Here is an 18,207-nt window from a genome sequence, read left to right as displayed (position 1 = left end):
AGTTGACTGACAAATGACAAGTGACCATTTTAGAGCATGATTACAAGCTTTGCTTGTTGTGCTTTAAATTATCTGTTGTAAAGCTGCTTTGATGTTTCTGTGAATACAGTTTGTTTAAAACAGGTACTTTAAAAAAAAAAAAAAAAAATTAAGAGTACTTTGGACAGTGAGAATGGCTGAAATATTATTCCACAATATCCGAGTATGAAAGACTGGTAAAAAAAAGAAAAAAAAAAGAAAAAAAAAAGATAATTGTCGATGTGGTGGGACATGGTGATAGTTGGAAATTTACTCACTATTGAGTGAAGGGCACATCTTTTTGACTCACTTGTGTAAACAAAGTGAGTCTATGTTTTAACCCAGTGTTCGGTTGTGTGTGTGTGTGTGTGTGTATGTCTGTGTGTGTGTGTATGTCTGTGTGTCTGTGGTAAGCTTTAACATTGCCATTTTCTCTGGAAATACTTTGTCTGCCAATACCAGAATTGGCTTAAACATAGTATGAAAAAAAAACACTTCACAGTCATACCAGTAACAGGTTGTAAGTCTCCTGAATTAAGCCATATTTCCGAATCATTAACGGTTTAATTCGTTGAGATGTGATCCGAAATCTGAAAATTCTAAAAACCGCTATCCACTGAGTTTGGCCGACTAGAAGGTAGGTTGCTCACAATTAAAAGGAAACAAACACAAGTCCTGAACAGAACACTTACAGTGATATTAACTACACCATCGACATGTTTACTGCATACAAATATTCCAAAGTGGACACTGAATAAACTGGAATGAACATAAAAAAAAAAAAAAATTGAATTGATCGTTTCTTTCAGCCCTTCGTAGACTGGTTTGTGCAGATCTAGAGATCTACAATGTGTTGCGATGTGCTTGAAAGAGATGGCATCGCCTCCTTTACCGCTGAAATAAAAGAATAATCGAGATATAATAAAATACACTAAAAACGATTTAAATGGCGTTATCACATCCACTACAATCACATCTATTTATCACACAAAGAAGAAAATGTCAACATTGCTTTGAGTTTTAAATTTAGTCATTTGATGTCAGATGTGCTGCAGCCTTGGGGATAAGTCTGCTTGCATCAGATCTGAACATGCATGGTTCGATCCTGTTCGCATGCCTTAAAAAGAAAAAAAAAATTATACCAAGCTTATCTATCACATTTAATACAGAGCACTTTTCAACGATTTTTTAAATCTCAATGTCTTTAGTGTCGCCTATTCATGGGGGGCTGTTGTTTGAAGAACGTGGTGGTGGTCTCCACTACGGGAAGGACGCTCACTCACTCTGGCTCCGCAACTAAACCATTATTGTCGTTAGTAGGGGGCTTAGTAGGTGGTGTCCTAGTACATTAAATCTGAACAGGCACCACTGAACACCGCTGAAGTGACTCAGCAGCAGTGCAGTCTTCTCTGGTGTGTGGACTCCTGGTGACCTAACATCGATGGTTCCCTGCGGTCTGCCAATGCTGGAACTGTGACGGACAAACCCAGTTGTGGCCGTGTATGGAGGAATCTAAATGAGCGGTGTGGGAGTAATGCCACTGAAACGGTGCAGATGATGGGGCAGCAAAAAAACCAAAAAAAACAAAAAAAACCCCACAGCTAAAAAGAACAATGGGTTAAAGATCTCAAATTTTTTTTTATGGCTCTGGGGGCAGTGAATTAATGTTCACTGAGTTTTGGGCTCAGCAATGGTAGGCAGGACCCAATCCTTTCCTTCCACCTTTTTATCCTTCCCAGACTGAAGTCAGGTAGGTACCCTTTCCCACCTGGGTGCAGAGAGAAAAACCGAACTACCTTTCCCAAGTACACAACACTGCCACGTATAAGATTTCTGTTACATATAAAAATGGAACACATACCCAAGCTCACACCTTCCGCTACCAATTCCGATCAAAGACAATAACGAAATCATTTTCATCTTCCTTTCTTGCACATTTATTCTTCCGTAACCCCTTTCCCACAACAGATATAATCAAGAACACATTCTTACCACCGGACTAGCGCTCTCTCATTCAGTTCAATTCCTAAACTACTTCAAAAATTCAACATCGCTTTTGATCTAGCCATAACACTAAAAGACGAGCTCAGACGAAGAACCAAGACTTACATTTTGAATCCTGAGGAGGGAGCCAGCTAAATAAAATAACACAAGGAGGGTCGCTGGTACTCAATAGTCTGGCACTTCAAATTTTAGATACATTCATCCTACTTTCATCCTACAGCATTCTCTCTACAAATTTCATGCTCACATCTCTCTCTCTCAAACCAGAAATATGAAGTCAAATCCGTTGACTCCTCCTCCCAACTTCCGACTCTCCAGTCCGACCAATCAGAAGGGAACACACAAAAATCATGTGTTCCGCTCCCTGACAAACACCACGCCAAAGCAAGGCCTCAAACCCTGTACACTGGACCAGAAGTCAACGCTGAACCAATTCTGCCATGGTGCCTCAGCACAGTACACACACACACACACACACAAAGAAAAAGAGAAGGGAGGCCTTCAGTGTTGATGCACCACACTCAATCCATTATAAAAGTGGCCAGATGGTCGGTTAGCTGCTTCTCTCCACCACCCCGTCCACCACCACCCCACAATACAATGTGTGTGAAATATCAATGAGGCCCACTGGTTTATGTGATAAAAAGAGGTTACTAGGAAAATGTATGTACAGGTACATATTAATTACGTCAGAGAACAGGATGAAGAATACTCAAGTTCTTTTTTAAGACAACAGCTAACAAGTGTGAACTATAAAGACATATGGGACACAGAGAAAGACAAAGAGAGAACATCCAGACATTACTCACAAAAGACAGGACAGAGGATACTAAAAAAAACAAACAAACCAATAATAAAAACAATGTACGGAGCACAGCTGAAAGAAACTAAATCCAGAAGAGATGAAGAGACAAAGAGAAATTATCCAACTTATTACTTAATCCAAGACAGAAGGTGACAATACTGAACAGTGAAACAGCAACATACCCAAAACAATGCAGAGCAGAGAAAAGGTGAAGCGCTTGTATAACGCCAGTGTGACCATATCCTCCATTTCTCGCAGAGCTTGTTTTGTCCGTTTCAGGCTCCCAATTACGTGCACGAGTCAAAGAAAACACCAGTCTAGAACACCACCCTGAATGCCCAAAATGAAAGAATACATGTTCACATACAATACCATAAATATGTAACTAGCCAGTCACCTACATGCATATGAGCGGAGTGATGGCCTAGAGGTAACGCATCCACCTAGAAAGAGAGAGAATCTGAACACACTGGTTCAAGTCCTGGCAGAGGTGCCTGTATTTTCTCCCCCTCCACTAGACCTTGAGTGGTGGTCTGGACGCTAGTCATTCAGATGAGACGATAAACTGAGATCCTGTGTGCAGCATGCACTTAGTGCACATAAAAGAACCACCGGCAACAAAAGGGATGTCCCTGGCAAAATTCTGTAGAAAAATCCACTTCAATAGGAAAACATAAAAAACCCAACTGCATGCAGGAAAAAAAAAGGTGGCGCTCTCAGTGTAGAGGTGCGCTCTCCCTGGGGAGAGCAGCCTGAATTTCACACAGAGAAATCTGTTGTGACAAAAAGAGTAATACAATACAATACAAATTAACCATTTCATTTTAAGACCATTTCATTTTAAGACAAACATGAAGGGACTGTCTAACACCTTTGGTCTTACCTCAAAGTTGAGGTAATGTGTTTTGTCTAAAAAGTAAAGTTTTCCTTGTCATAAAACGAATAAAAACTGTAAATGGGGCAAGGACTGGCTCCACATCTTCCCCCACACCTCCTGAACATACACATGCACAAACTGCACACAAGCTGACCTGGGAGATATTAAAAAAAAAAAAAAAAACCCACCCATTTACACTCTCAATTGATAGGATTCCAATATAAGATCTTCCGGTTGAAAACTGAATGCCTCAAACATTCAGCTACAGTGACTGTCAGTAATGGAACTTGACTGATGGTTGCCCCTGAATGGTAAGGCTTGAATCAGCTTTTTGCTGGTGTCACAGATCAACTTAATTCCACAGTTCAATAATCACAGGGGAGAGTGGTAGTTTAGTGTGTATGGGAGGAGGGGGGTGGTGGTTGGGAAAGAGTGGGTGTGTGCATGCATTACTGACCATTATACAGTCAAGCGCAGTTGAAAAAGAGTGCTGCCAGCAACACACATACTATCAAGGTTTAGTTTTCATGTCAGTCATTGCTCATTGACAAATACAATTTTGAACTGACCCATCAATGTAGCAACCAGTCGGTCACTTGTCTCGTTAATTTTTCGCAAAATTAGTCATGCTGAAAAGGTTTTTATAGTTTTATTCTCATGCAAAACAACTGCACTTGCAGTTTATAACTTAGAATAACATAATCGTTACTGTTGTTGCTCAGCAGCTCCACACATCAAGCAGACGAACATTGTGAAAAAAAAAACCTAAAAAAAAAAAGATTAAAAAAAATTTGTACCCAGCCTGGAAAGGAAACGAGGTACACTTGCACAAAGGCCTCATCACTTGCATTTTGTGAACCGCAGCAGAATACAGTGCCAGTTTAACTTTTTACTTTTCTGCTAGTCTCCTCAACTGAGGATGGCTTCAATACATACAGAACATTTTACCACAACAAATCATCATCCGCATCATGGAGCATGCTACTGAATGGAAGTGATTTGTGTCGAGAAAGATTGAATGAGTATTCAGAACCCTTGCAATTACTTCTGTTCTGCACAGAGAGTCTGAATCAAAGGATTTCCTTGGTGTTTGTGAGCAACTTAAATTTTTAGTTCGTTGATGCTATGCAAGAGTTTGGCACATTTTAGTAAAATTATCTGATCATAATAGGCACAAGTGCAATTTTTCGTGAATGAGTTTTTAAAATTTATTCATTCAAGCAGCCATACTTCATTTTCGGCATGTGTTCATGTTTCCATAACCCAGCTTACACATACTGACATCGATAACATCCTATTATTTAAGTACAATCAAACTTCTTCATGTGTATACACAAGAACAGAATCAAATAAGTCCAAACATTATGCAGGCATGGTACCTACTTATCTTTCTGATCTTATCAGTGTTTACACTCCCACAAGAAATCTCCACTCTTCCTCTGACTGTTACCTTCTGAAACTTCCTCGTGTCAACACAAGAACCTTTGGTGAACTTTCTTTCTTCTTTGCTGCTCCTCACATCTGGAACAACCTTCCTTATCATATCCGTGCATCTGATTCTATTTCCGCTTTTTGCTCATCAATAAAGACTCATCTTTTTCAAACCTATCTATAAGTACTCTCAACTTCCTTTTCTCCAACACCACCCATGTCAGCTCACTTTGGATGTATGTAGAGTGGGAAAGGTAGAGTGTGAGTGGGGGGAGGGGTTTTTGAGAGAGTGGTCATGAATGTTTTATGTAACTTGTAATATTTTTCTTTCATGTAAAGTGCCCTGAGCTCTTAGTGAGAAAGGGCGCTATGTAAATGTACATTATTATCATTATTATTTACTATTACTTTAGAACATTTAGGAGACATTTTGTGACTGGCGATGAAGATTTCAACAAAGCAGAGAAAAGCGATTTTCTAAAATAATGGAATAAGACAAACGCAAATGACCGTGACACTGTAGATCTGATGTCTTTCAGCTGTACTGCTTTGCTTTTGTTTCTAAATTTTCCTTTGTATTAATTGGAGCATAATGTGACTCAGCATAAATCAGTGTTTCAGCACTGCACAAACAGTTCAGTAATGACTATGTTGTATTTTCTGCACTCAACATGACACAACTAACACTAGCACATAATTTCCGCAAACTGTCTCACACACATACACATTCACGTACACACACATACATACACACACACACACATATATATATACATATATATACATATATATATATATATATATATATATATACAGATAGATATGTTGCAAAAAATACAAAAACTCACACACCGAGTGTAATGGACAAAGTACAAAATCAATTACAAATATTTTGGGGGTGTGGTATGGTATAACAGGGGTGACGAGGGCAGGAATAAGGTGTTGTTTTTCTTGACCCATTCATCCTGAAAATGACCTACAGATTTTGTGGTGAACCGGTCAAACGACCCAGGGTGTCCTGAACCAGACCTGAACTCTGTACTATGTACATCTTTCAGGAGAAAACCAAATATTTTTACATGATCTCCCAAATAAGATCACCAACATCTATGTAAAGTTGAGGCAAAGCGTGTGAGTGCTGCAGCTGCAAGGATGTGGCAATGTTACTACAAGGATGTGGTGATGTGACTACATGGATGCAGTGATGTCACTACAAGGATGTGGTGATGTAGCTTCAAGGATGAGGTGATATTGCTGTAAAGATGTGATGTAGCTATAAGGATGTGGCGATGTCACTATAAGGATGAGGTGATATTGCTATAAGGATGTGATGTCACTATAAGGATGTGATGTAGCTGTAAGGATGTGGCTATGTTGCTATAAGGATGAGGTGATATTGCTAAAGATGTGATGTATCTGTAAGGATGTGGCGATGTCGCTGTAAGAATGATGTAGATGTAAGGATGTGGCGATGTCGCTGTAAGTATGTGGTGATATTGCTATAAGGATGTGATGTAGCTATAAGGATGTGATGTAGCTGTAAGGATGTGGCAATGTCACTATAAGGATGAGGTGATGTTGTTACAAGGTTGTGGTGATGCAGCTATAAGGATGTGGTGATGTTACTACAAGGATATCCACCAGCAGATGATGGCCTCCAGCACAGCCAAGGGCACAGCCACCAGCAGGAACTTGTTGGAATAGTCCGCTTTGGGCTGAACACACACAACACACATGTCAGTCCGCTGTATTCCTATGTGCTACACATGTCAGCATCAGGTCATGCAGGTCACAAGCCATGTCTTCTGCTGCAGTGATTCATTTTCCACTTCTTCCAAAAACTGGGACAAGACAGACAGACACGGCACCTTTTTTCCCCCTACGATATTTGATTTTCCTAACAAAACACAAAATAGTAACCAAAGACGATGTATATACAAAATCTTAGGAAACATTTAAAAATCACCACAAGTGAACATGTTGTTGCTGTTAATCACTGTGTTTATGTTGTATTAATTCAACAGTATTGTAATTCATTCTGATAGTATTTCTAAGAGCACTTTGCTCTTAATAGGAGGAGTTTGTATTATACTCCATGTTTGGTGATACATATACTTACCATGTCAAACTGATGCAAACTAGGCCTATCGGTTTGCTCTGCTTGGCCAAATTTCGCGCGGCTAACAGTGAAAAGACGCCCCTCTTTGCCCGGTCCGCTCTTAGCCAATCAAATGCCTCTATAAGCTATAAGCGCTGAATCATTCTGTGGCCATCAAAGAAAATGCCCCATGAGAACCACGGCGGAGACGCGGGGACGGACGGGCGGGCATTCGAGTTTGACATGGTAAGTATATGTATCACCAAACATGGAGTATAATACAAACTCCTCCTTTTGGTGTCATGTACTGTACCATGTCAAACTGATGCAGAATTTAAAGCAAATGGAGGAGGGCAACGCCTACTGGTTCGTATGGGGAGCCCTTGTAACCGAGACGGCAGTGTCAGCCGCGACAAAGGAAATCCCCTTGGAACCATCAGCCCTGGTCATATGGAAATCCCGGAGTTAGAAGTTGATGAAGGGATTCTCAGACCGCCAGAAAGCTGCCTCCAAGACATGCTGCAGTGGCACCGAGTGCTGGAAAGCAGCCGAAGTAGCTATGGCCCACACTTCGTGTGTTCTGGGATTAAGACAACTGATATCTCAACTCTCGGACCCGGGCCCCGGTTTTTACAGCCGGTTGTTCGTGATTCCAAAGGTCTCTGGAGGGTGGAGACCAGTCTTGGACTTGTCCCCCCTCAACAGATTCCTCCCCAAAATGAAATTCAAGATGGACACACAGCACAGATTCGGGAGACCATTCAGCGGGGCGATTGGGCTACCTCTATCGATCTGAAAGATGCTTATTTTCATATCCTCATCCATCCGGCATCCCGTCAGTACCTGAGGTTCGTTTGGAGGGACAAGGTGTTCCAGTTCTCGGCCCTCCCATTTGGTCTGTCCCTTGCCCCTTTCCTGTTTACCAAGGTGGTGCGGGAATTGGTGTCCATCGTCCGGTCGGAGTCCATTCGTCTCTGTGTGTACCTGGACGACTGGCTTATTCTGGCCCAGTCACAGGCCCTGTGCCAGAGTCATACAGCCAGACTTCTAGACCTTTGCTCCCAACTGGGCTTCATCACGAACCAGGAGAAATGCAATCTGTCCCCGAGTCAGTCCTTCGACTTCTTAGGGATGGGATTCGACATGCGGTCTATGATAGTCTCTCCGACGCCAGATAGATGGGACCGTCTGGCAGGCCTCCTCAGCCACTTGCGCCGTTCCTCCCAAGCAACAGTGCGGACACTTTCTTCCCTCCTGGGCATGATGGAGTCCATGGCACCTCTCATTCCCCTGGGCAGGGTTCTCAAGCGCCCTCTTCAAAGGGCACTCAGGTTACGGTGGTCCCAGAGCACTCAGCCATGGGATACCCGGATATGTCTGGGCGAGTGGTTCCTCGAGGTGACATCAGAGTGGTTAACCACCCCTCTTCGGACACAGGGGGTGCCCTTAGCCCCACCTACTCTTCAGGTGGCACTATTCACAGACGCCTCCTCCCTGGGCTGGGGAGCCCACATGGACTCACTCCATGCAGCAGGGACTTGGTCCCCGCAGGAGCGCCTATGCCACATCAATGTTCTGGAACTGGAGGCAGTTTGCAGGGCTCTCCTGCACTTCATTAGTTAATTTGCTTTTTGATTCTTAGTTTTTGCTTTTTTGTAAAATGGTTTCTGTTTTTGTCAATAGGCATTGGTGTATTCTCTTTCTTTCTTTCTTTTCATGACATTTTAATTCAAACTTAATAGGTCACCAGTTCACAAAGCAATAAACTCAGAAAGCAACAGAAAACATACAAAGCATGCATGATATTCAAATGAAAAGCAAACACAACATTATCAAAAAGAATAAAACAGAAAAAAAGAAGAAGAAAAGAAAAAGAAAAAAAACAACAACAGATATCCACAAGAACACAGTTAAATGGACAAACTGGCAGACAGGTCAGACAAGCTGACAAAGAGACAGACTGACTGAAAACAGGATGGATATTATCATGAAATGTTGTCAGTCCTTTTTCCATGATTACTGCAAAATATAATGGGCTGCATTTGTTCACTTAAACTAAATATCACATCTAATTGTTACACAAGTACATAAAATATGTGACCAAGCGTGCTATTCTTGCTCCAACACTATTCACGCACAAGCCACAGCAGACGACGTTTTCCCTCATAACCCGCGCACAGAATGTGTGACGTCACTCCACTTACATCATTTTGTCCTCCTCGCCAGGCCACCTGCTGACGGCTCAACCAGTGTCGCGTCGCGGTACGTCATTGGCTGAGAGCAAACTTGTGTTTCTGTTCCACCGTAATTAATTAATACCTCTTTTGTCAGATCAGTAAACTACAAGTATTATATACTGGCAGAATCGTCGCAATTCCATCTTTAAGTCTGTTCCATTTATGTTTGCCTACGTTGAACTGATTTAACGCAGTTTGTAATTTTCAGCGACGAGCTCGTTAAAACTGACCCTGTTCAGGTGACTTAAATTAAGATTATAAATTCATCTTAAATAACCAACACTTCATTTTATACTCATTATAAAGTAGGTGTTGAGCTCTTTCTTTTGCAACTTAAACGACGTAAATCGGTTCAGGAATCATTTAGAAATCTGTCACTGAACACCTTTAAACAAACACAATTGTCATCGGATTCTCTGTGATTAGTGACGATCTGCTCGCAGGCACACGTGACGGACTTTGTGGTCCGCTAAACTTGCATAAATTGGCACAGTGAGTGATGAGTGGTCATTTCATTCCTGGTCAGTCATCTGACCAGAGCCTGCACTGTCTCTCTCTCTCTTGCTGCGTCGAGCAGTGTGTTGTGTCGTGTGTGTTCCCACAACGGCTGACACCTCGCTATGTATTGCTTTGTCTTCTCCTAGTTGTCTTCTTCTCATTACTTCTTCTTAGTCTTCTCCTTTAGTTTATAACTATTGTAAATAAACCAATAGAACCCCATTTGTGACTGGCCTCTATATGTTCCTGGCCTGTGCGTGGGATCTTGTCTATCCTTTCATTCAATCAATCATTTAGTTAAGTCTTTTGTGCCGTACCCTATTAGAACTACTCGGAGCACGGCTACAAATATATCAAATAAAAAACCCTTCAATTATGGATGACTACTTGTCTATCAATCCCAAAAATGTGACTAATCAGTTCATGTTGACGTTGTGGTTATAATTTGCATAGCAGCTACCCAGCAGAAAAAGTGGCACATTTTAAGTCAATAACTTCATAATGTTCTTCAATTTTGTATAAGTTTTAACTGATTAAACTGTTCGGGATTAAAGAGGCTATGCCAGTCTTGAACAAGGCGCAAAGCCTTCAAGACTCACTTGTGCTTCGTGCTTTATCCAGTAAAGGAATCATGAGGAGAGAAAGTGCTATGTATTAAACATGATATATAAAATATGCTTGGAAACAAAAAAAAAAAGAAAAAAAAAAAAAGGCATGCGAGCAGGACTGAACCATGCATGTTCAGTTCCGAAGCAAGCAGACTGATCAACACTGCTGCGGGTCATCTGACGTCATCTGACTACATTTAACACTTAAAACAATACTGACGTTATCTTCTTCATGCGACAAATAGATGTAATTGTAGTGGACGTAATAACGCCATTTAAATCATGTTTTTTTGTGTGTTTTATTATATCTCGAGTATTCTTTTATTTTGGCGGTAAATGAGACATTGCCATCACTTCAAGCCCGCCACAACACACGGTAGAACTCTTGATCTGCACTGATGAACCAGTCTACAACAGGCTGAAAGAAACAATCAATTCAATTTTTCTTTTATGTTCATTCCAGTTAATTCAGTGTCCACATAAGAATGTTTATATGCAGTAAGCAAGTCAATGGTGTTGCTAGTATCACTGTGTGTGTTCTGTCCAGAATTTGTATATCTTTCCTTTTAATTGTGAACAAGAAAAACAAGGTTGCCGTCTTCGAACACAACCTACCTTCTAGTACAGTAGTAGGCCTAACTCAGTTGGAAGCTGGTTTTTAGAATTTTCAGATTTCGGAGCGAACCACAACGAAATAAACCATTAATCATTAGGCTTAATTCGGGAGACCTACATCCTCTTATTGATAAGACTGTGAAGATTTTTTTTTCATACTATGTTTAAACCAAATTTGGTACTGGCAGACAAAGTATTTCCAGAGAAAATGGCAATGTTAAAGTTTACCACAAGTGAGTCAAGAAAAGTTAATTTGTGTTTGCACATTTCTTCTGTCATTGCTGCTGTGTGCACATGTCAAATGATCGGTATAAGGACAAGCCCGGCACTTCCTATTTGGAGCAAGTGTCTGGGTTTGTTCCAATGCACCTTTTGTTTTCCTGTGTGCTAGCTGAATCAGTAGAGTGGGCAGCATTGACTTAAAGTTGTGTACCTTGTGAATGGAGAGAGTTACCACTGTTTATTATTTGTTAAAAAAAAAAGAAGATATCAACTGAATGCTTTTTTTGATTATACATGGAAATAATACTATCAAACAAAAAACGGCATCGGATATTACTGTCTCATCAAAACCAAGTGACACAAGTGACTGTGAACTTCAAATCTGCTGTATTTGTAAATCTTTCTTCTGTCAGACCCTTAACTCACTCGGGACGACAAGTTTTCTCCCTTGCTTTTCCCCACAGACGGCCCATTTGTAATGGTTTGCAAAAAAATGACAAAAAATACAAAATACTGTGTAAGAAAATGAAACTTTCAGAACTTGTTTATTACGTGTTGAGCTATTACATATAAAAAAAATCAAATTTCTCATCTTATTTTTACAGTTTTGCCATATGTAGAAAATACTGCCAATTTTTCACCCCGAATCACCATATCCATGCTCGCTTTCTGCATTAAATTCGCTTTCTTCTTCGCCATCATCCACCTCTTCAATGTCCGACCCTTCAGTTTGTAGCATTTCAAGTACTTCGGCAACCCTAAAACATTGCCGTCACTGCCTTGTTCGCTTCTCAACATTCTGAGAAGAGGCCGCTTTGCTAACAGGCTGGCACGCGAGCAGACGACCGGTCAGTGACTTTGTCAGCGTGTGTGCGAGACAGGCAACACATCCCAGGCTGACCAATCATACCATTCGATTGTGGAGTGACCCAGAATAGCACACTCTGCTTGGCTAATCATAAAATCACGTGTACAGCGCATGATGGAATTTTACTTTCGGAGAATGCTATTCCATTCCTTCGTCCGAAACCGAATACGTTTTGTGTAGGAATGCGTGAGCATTCCTTCGTCCGGAAAGAGTTAAAGCATTCCCAACATTTGCACATAGCTACATATCCAAAGTGGATGATCTGAGCTGTTATCATCAGTTGTTTTTTTCCAATCTATCTACTAAATATTGTTTTTACACAAACATATACTTAGTATTTCCAGCTAAAACCTTTAAAGTTTTTCTTCAACTACCTTGTGTGAATGTGTATAGCGAGATTCCCAGTCATGATGCAGCAAAAGCTTTAAGTCCCATTTGTCACAACATTTTGTCATATCATTCCAATCAACATATAGTAGTATGGTCTGGAGCCTTTAGAAAAAAGAGAGTACAGAAGCTGAAAAGAAAATTAGAGAAAAGTTGAAGCTGTAGCATAAAAATAATTTTGAAAAAAGTGATAATGAAGTGTGAAAAAACAATATATATATATTAGATTTTCTTTAACTGAAGATTTTATAGCAGGTGAATACAAGCCTTAATTGTGAAAGAATGAATATTTCAAGACCTGGTAGAAAATGAAAGCCCGTAATATGTGGTGGACAGGACCCCAAGCTTTGTGGACAATATCAAAATCACACATATGTGCCAGAAAGCATCACCCACACCCACATACCAATTTATCTAGCATCACATAATCACAGACACACACAGACCGATCTAGCATCACATACACACAGATGTATAGATCTATCAAAGTCACACAGATGTGCCCAACAACTCACAGAGCTGGCCCACATGCAGCCCTCTATAGAGGCCAGGATGAAGTAGAGGCCCCCAACGTACAGCACTTTGTGGAACGCCTGACTCAAACGTGGCCTGCAAGGTCATACATAACCACTCATCAATATCTGCAAGGTGGTACATATATTTTCACAGCAACCAGTCATACACACAAAACAGGCATCAGGTTCACAGGAGAAAAACACAGGACACCGAAGGGAAGAATAAGATGATGGTCCTTTATTTTACTGTTGTTCTGTCCAAAGAACATCTGTGAAAAGATGTTCAACAACAAACAACAAAACCCAGTTTAACTGCGACGCAATAACACCAGTGAAACTGAGAAGAAGTTTGTCTATCTGAGTAGCATATTCAGGGATATTTACAGTTTGTCTATCTGAGTAGCATATTCAGGGATATTTACACACAAAAGTCTGTTCTCCTGTAGGGATCAGAGACCTGGAGACTAACAAAGTCATCAACCGATGTCTGAGACACACAGTATGGGCTTAACTCACTTGGTTCTGCTGATTAGCTCCCCTGACTCCCCCCCCCCCCCCCCCCCAGACTTTCCTCTGTGCCAAACACTGAGTAAGAAATATGGGTAAGAAATAAAATTGCCAAAAACAAATATTAAAATTCATTAAATGAAAACTTCAAAACTGATCATCAAGATAACAAGTTAGTTAGGGACAAAATATAAAACTTCCTCCATTCTTATGCTATCATACAGTGAGATAATGAAAGTATCCATATTTTTTTTAATGAAATTTGCACACACTGATGACTTGTAACCGAATCCATGAAAGCACAAAGAGTTTGAAACAGATTAAATTCACAATAGGGCCCCTTTGTCTAATTCTGTTGTCTGCCTTGTGACTGAGACGAAACTGGGTCAGACACCATTGTTCACGTGAACCGGTCACCACAAAAATAACTCTCCTGCTCGCAAGCACAGCAACACACACTGCATTTATTGGTCGCAGTGGACAGTGGAAAGGTCAGTGAAGATATGCTTAGCTTAAAACGTCATTATAGAAATTAGGTGCCACTCCAAAAATTCAAAACTATCTAAGGCCTCAATCAGGGTCCTTTGTCTGAAACAGTTGTGAACAGTAGGGCCCCAAACAGGGCCTTTCATCCAGAGTGATTTAAGGTGGCTAGAAACAGCATCAGATGCCAACTTGAGGGAAAGAACCAACCAGATTCCCGTCAGCAAGGAAACCAAGAGGAGGAAACGGGAGGTGCACTAGCCATATCCCAAGGCTTCAAACAACATCACCAAGCACTGGAGTGGAACCATCAGGGGAAAAGAAACATGGGCAGCCCGTGGCGGAAGATGCAGGAAACGGAATGAAGGCAGTGAAAAGAACATGGGCACAACTGAAGAGCACTGCCCAGAATCAAGTCTGCTGGAGGAGTGCTGTTGTGGCCCTATGCTTCGTAACGAGTAAAAAAACAACTGTCAACTTCAGAAAATGCATTAAATAATTGCTCAACTACTATAACTATTACACAAAATTCATATACATGCGCGTGCGCGTGCACGCACACACACACACACACACACAAACACACACACACTCACTCTGAGTGTAAACACACACCTTAGAAATACACACACAGACAGACAGACAGAATGACAGACACACACACATACACACACACACAAAGTCAAGTGAGTCAAAAAAGGACATTAAATGAAAGTATACCTTTACTATTACACCACACACACACACATACAAAGACTTACACATATACAAAGACACACACACATACAAAGACACATCATACAAAGACACACAAAGACATTCACACACATACACACACACACACACACACACACACACACACGAACACCCATACCCACATTTAAACTGTGTACCCAATCATGGACTCACTTGACAGTGCCGAAGCCGAGACTGATAATGATGACCAACATCCTGGCCAGAGTTCCCTTCAGACTCGACACCAGCTCCGCAAATATCACCACACCAAGAACTAAAAACCACACCCATCAACAGTATCACCACACCACACACTGAAAACCACACCCGCCAACAACGGTATCACCACACCACACACTGAAAACCACACCCGCCAACAACGGTATCATCACACCACACACTGTAAACCACACCCGCCAACAATGGTATCACCACACCACACACTGTAAACCACACCTGCCAACAATGGTATCACCACACCACACACTGAAAACATCACCCATCAATGGTATCACCACACCATACACTGAAAACCACACCCATCAACAATGGTATCACCACACCACACACTGAAAACCACACCCATCAACAGTATCACCACACCACACACTGAAAACCACACCCACCAACAGTATCACCACACCACACACTGAAAACCACACCCATCAACAGTATCACCACACCACACACTGAAAACCACACCCACCAACAGTATCACCACACCACACACTGAAAACCACACCCACCAACAGTATCACCACACCACACACTGAAAACCACACCCATCAACAGTATCACCACACCACACACTGAAAACCACACCCACCAACAGTATCACCACACCACACACTGAAAACCACACCCATCAACGGTATCACCACACCACACACTGAAAACCACACCCATCAACGGTATCACCACACCACACACTGAAAACATCACCCACCAACAGTATCACAACACCATACACTGAAAACCACACCCGCCAACAATGGTATCACCACACCAGGCACTTAAAACCACACCCACTATAGTATCACCACACCAACACTCAAAATCACACTATAGTATCACCACACCAACACTCAAAATCACACTATAGTATCACCACACCAACACTCAAAATCACACCCATCAACAGTATTCACCACACCACACACTGAAAACCACACCCACTAACGGTATCACCACACCACACACTGAAAACCACACCCACTAACGGTATCACCACACCACACACTGAAAACCACACCCACCAACGGTATCACCACACCACACACTGTAAACCACACCCACTAACGGTATCACCACACCACACACTGAAAACCACACCCATGAACAGTATCACCACACCACACACTGAAAACCACACCCATCAACAGTATCACCACACCACACACTGAAAACCACACCCATGAACAGTATCACCACACCACACACTGAAAACCACACCCATCAACAGTATCACCACACCACTCCCTACTGGGTGATTTGGAACCATGAGTTCCTCTGTATACTGGGCGTTTGCATAGGTTTCTTTAAAAATTGTTAAAAAATAACGAGTAAACACAGTCTAATGAAATTTGGATACACAACTGTTGAGGTATTGAATTAAGAAAGCACAATGTTTCATAACTCTAACTTCTAAAATGCTTTCTGTACAGCAGGAGGTCAAGAATGATATTTTTTCATTACATAAAATGTGAGGGTGATATAGAATTTGTACAGGTGAAGTCTGCACTGTTCATGAAAAAAGCATTGTTTTCCACAAATCTCACTCTTAGAATCCCATTAGAGTGTAAATGATGAATGAATGGGAGCGTCTACAAATTGCAAGTGAACTTACTTCAACTCGAGGGGTTGTGGGGGGGTCTGGGGTGGGGGTGGGTGGGGGCGTGGTCTGTCATGCCTTGTAATGTAACTTTTGTCTGTGTGTGTCTTGCCCCATGGATGGTGGAAGTGTTGGAAAAGAAACGTCAATCAAACAAACCCTTCCTCTGTTTCAACAGCCAGTGGTTCATTAGCATATTCACCACCAACCACCCTCTCCATTCCAACTGCCTGTCACTTGCCACATCAACTGCCCCTCCCCCTTCCCCTGCCACTCACACCAGTTTCACTGTCCAGTACACATTGCCCTCCTGATGGACTAAAATAACTCTCCTTTCTCCATCCCCTTCCCAGTCAAAGCCATCCCTTTGATCCTGAAAGCTGAAAGCACGAATTTCTTGTCTCTTTCGTGAGGCTATTGTCACACGTGCAATCACTCAGTCCAGGTTGGAATAAAAATAGCTTGAAATCTCAGTGACAAGCAATGATTGGCCAGTACCAGTGGTCTGATGTTTTGCTATGCTATTAAGGCAAGACAGTAGACCCATTCAACATTGTCCATTCCCAGCTGTGGGAGGTGTGGAAATTTTTGAAGGTCAGAACGTCTATAGCGGTAATCAGTAGGCAACGCTCTGGCCTGCCATTACTTGATATCAGGTAATTAGTAGGGACTGAGTTAAAACCGTGATATTCCCACTATAAACATCAGATGCGCATGTGTAGTGCAAGTTAACTTTAATGGTGATGAACCCCTGATTGTAAGGCAAGCAGATCTTTTGATTTAGATGGCCGTTCATGTGCTCCGGTCTGGACCAAAGGTTGAATGGTGACTTGAACAGTGGTTGGATCATGCTGATGAAGGGCCCAATCCTGTACAGGTCACAGTAAGGGCTGTCACCACCAGGTGTGTTGGAGGTCTCCCTAAGGTGGAAATACTGTGTGTATTTCAAAAAAGAAATTTTCTTCCTAAAATTATGTTTAAATAACATGCTTAGTGCAGACTCCGGCAGGGGTCTGATTCCTGTCCTGTGCAAACTACTATCCGCCTATGCGGAGAAAACAGAAAGCTACGGCCGATAACCTCCCGAAGTAGGTTACCTCCCCAAAAACATTGTTTTTGGAATCACTCTACTGAGCCATGGGTTGGAAAATCTGGGATCTGTAGACCAGCAGAGATGTATCCATGGATGATATTTGATGCCCTTAAGCAGATGTGGTGTGACATATATGGATCAGTACGCAAACTTTGACACCTCCTTGAAACTGAAACTCACCACTCTGTCCAGTCTTGTTGATGATTTCATACTCTGCAAAGAATACTGCTTCTTCCAACATGCCTGTAACACAGAAACAAATGAAATCAATCACTGTGGGTCAGTGTGTATATGTGTGTGTATGTATGCTCTCTCTCTCTCTCTCTCTCTCTCTGTTTCTTGTGTAGCATGTGTCTGTCTGTCTTGCACTGGGTT

General features: G+C 41.7%; 1 protein-coding gene across 3 annotated transcripts in view; it reads right to left on the bottom strand.

Annotated features, from left to right (window-relative positions):
* The window catches only part of LOC143295747 (transmembrane protein 87A-like), an 87,056-nt gene that overhangs the window by 52,381 nt on the left and 16,468 nt on the right, over positions 1-18,207 (bottom strand). For 2 of the 3 annotated variants that reach the window (XM_076607369.1, XM_076607368.1), the window contains exons 10-14: positions 18,013-18,075; positions 15,083-15,182; positions 13,184-13,277; positions 6,773-6,850; positions 3,010-3,118 (exon numbers count right to left, since the gene is read on the bottom strand). The exons of the other annotated variant lie outside the window; for it this stretch is intronic. In XM_076607369.1, the coding sequence (XP_076463484.1) occupies positions 3,010-3,118; positions 6,773-6,850; positions 13,184-13,277; positions 15,083-15,182; positions 18,013-18,075 (444 nt within the window). The remainder of the gene's footprint in view (positions 1-3,009; positions 3,119-6,772; positions 6,851-13,183; positions 13,278-15,082; positions 15,183-18,012; positions 18,076-18,207) is intronic. 3 annotated transcript variants of the gene reach the window in all.

The sequence above is a fragment of the Babylonia areolata genome, chromosome 21, assembly GCF_041734735.1.
Source record: "Babylonia areolata isolate BAREFJ2019XMU chromosome 21, ASM4173473v1, whole genome shotgun sequence".
NCBI classification, from domain to species: domain Eukaryota; kingdom Metazoa; phylum Mollusca; class Gastropoda; order Neogastropoda; family Buccinidae; genus Babylonia; species Babylonia areolata.
This window is presented reverse-complemented; position numbering and strand designations above follow the sequence as displayed.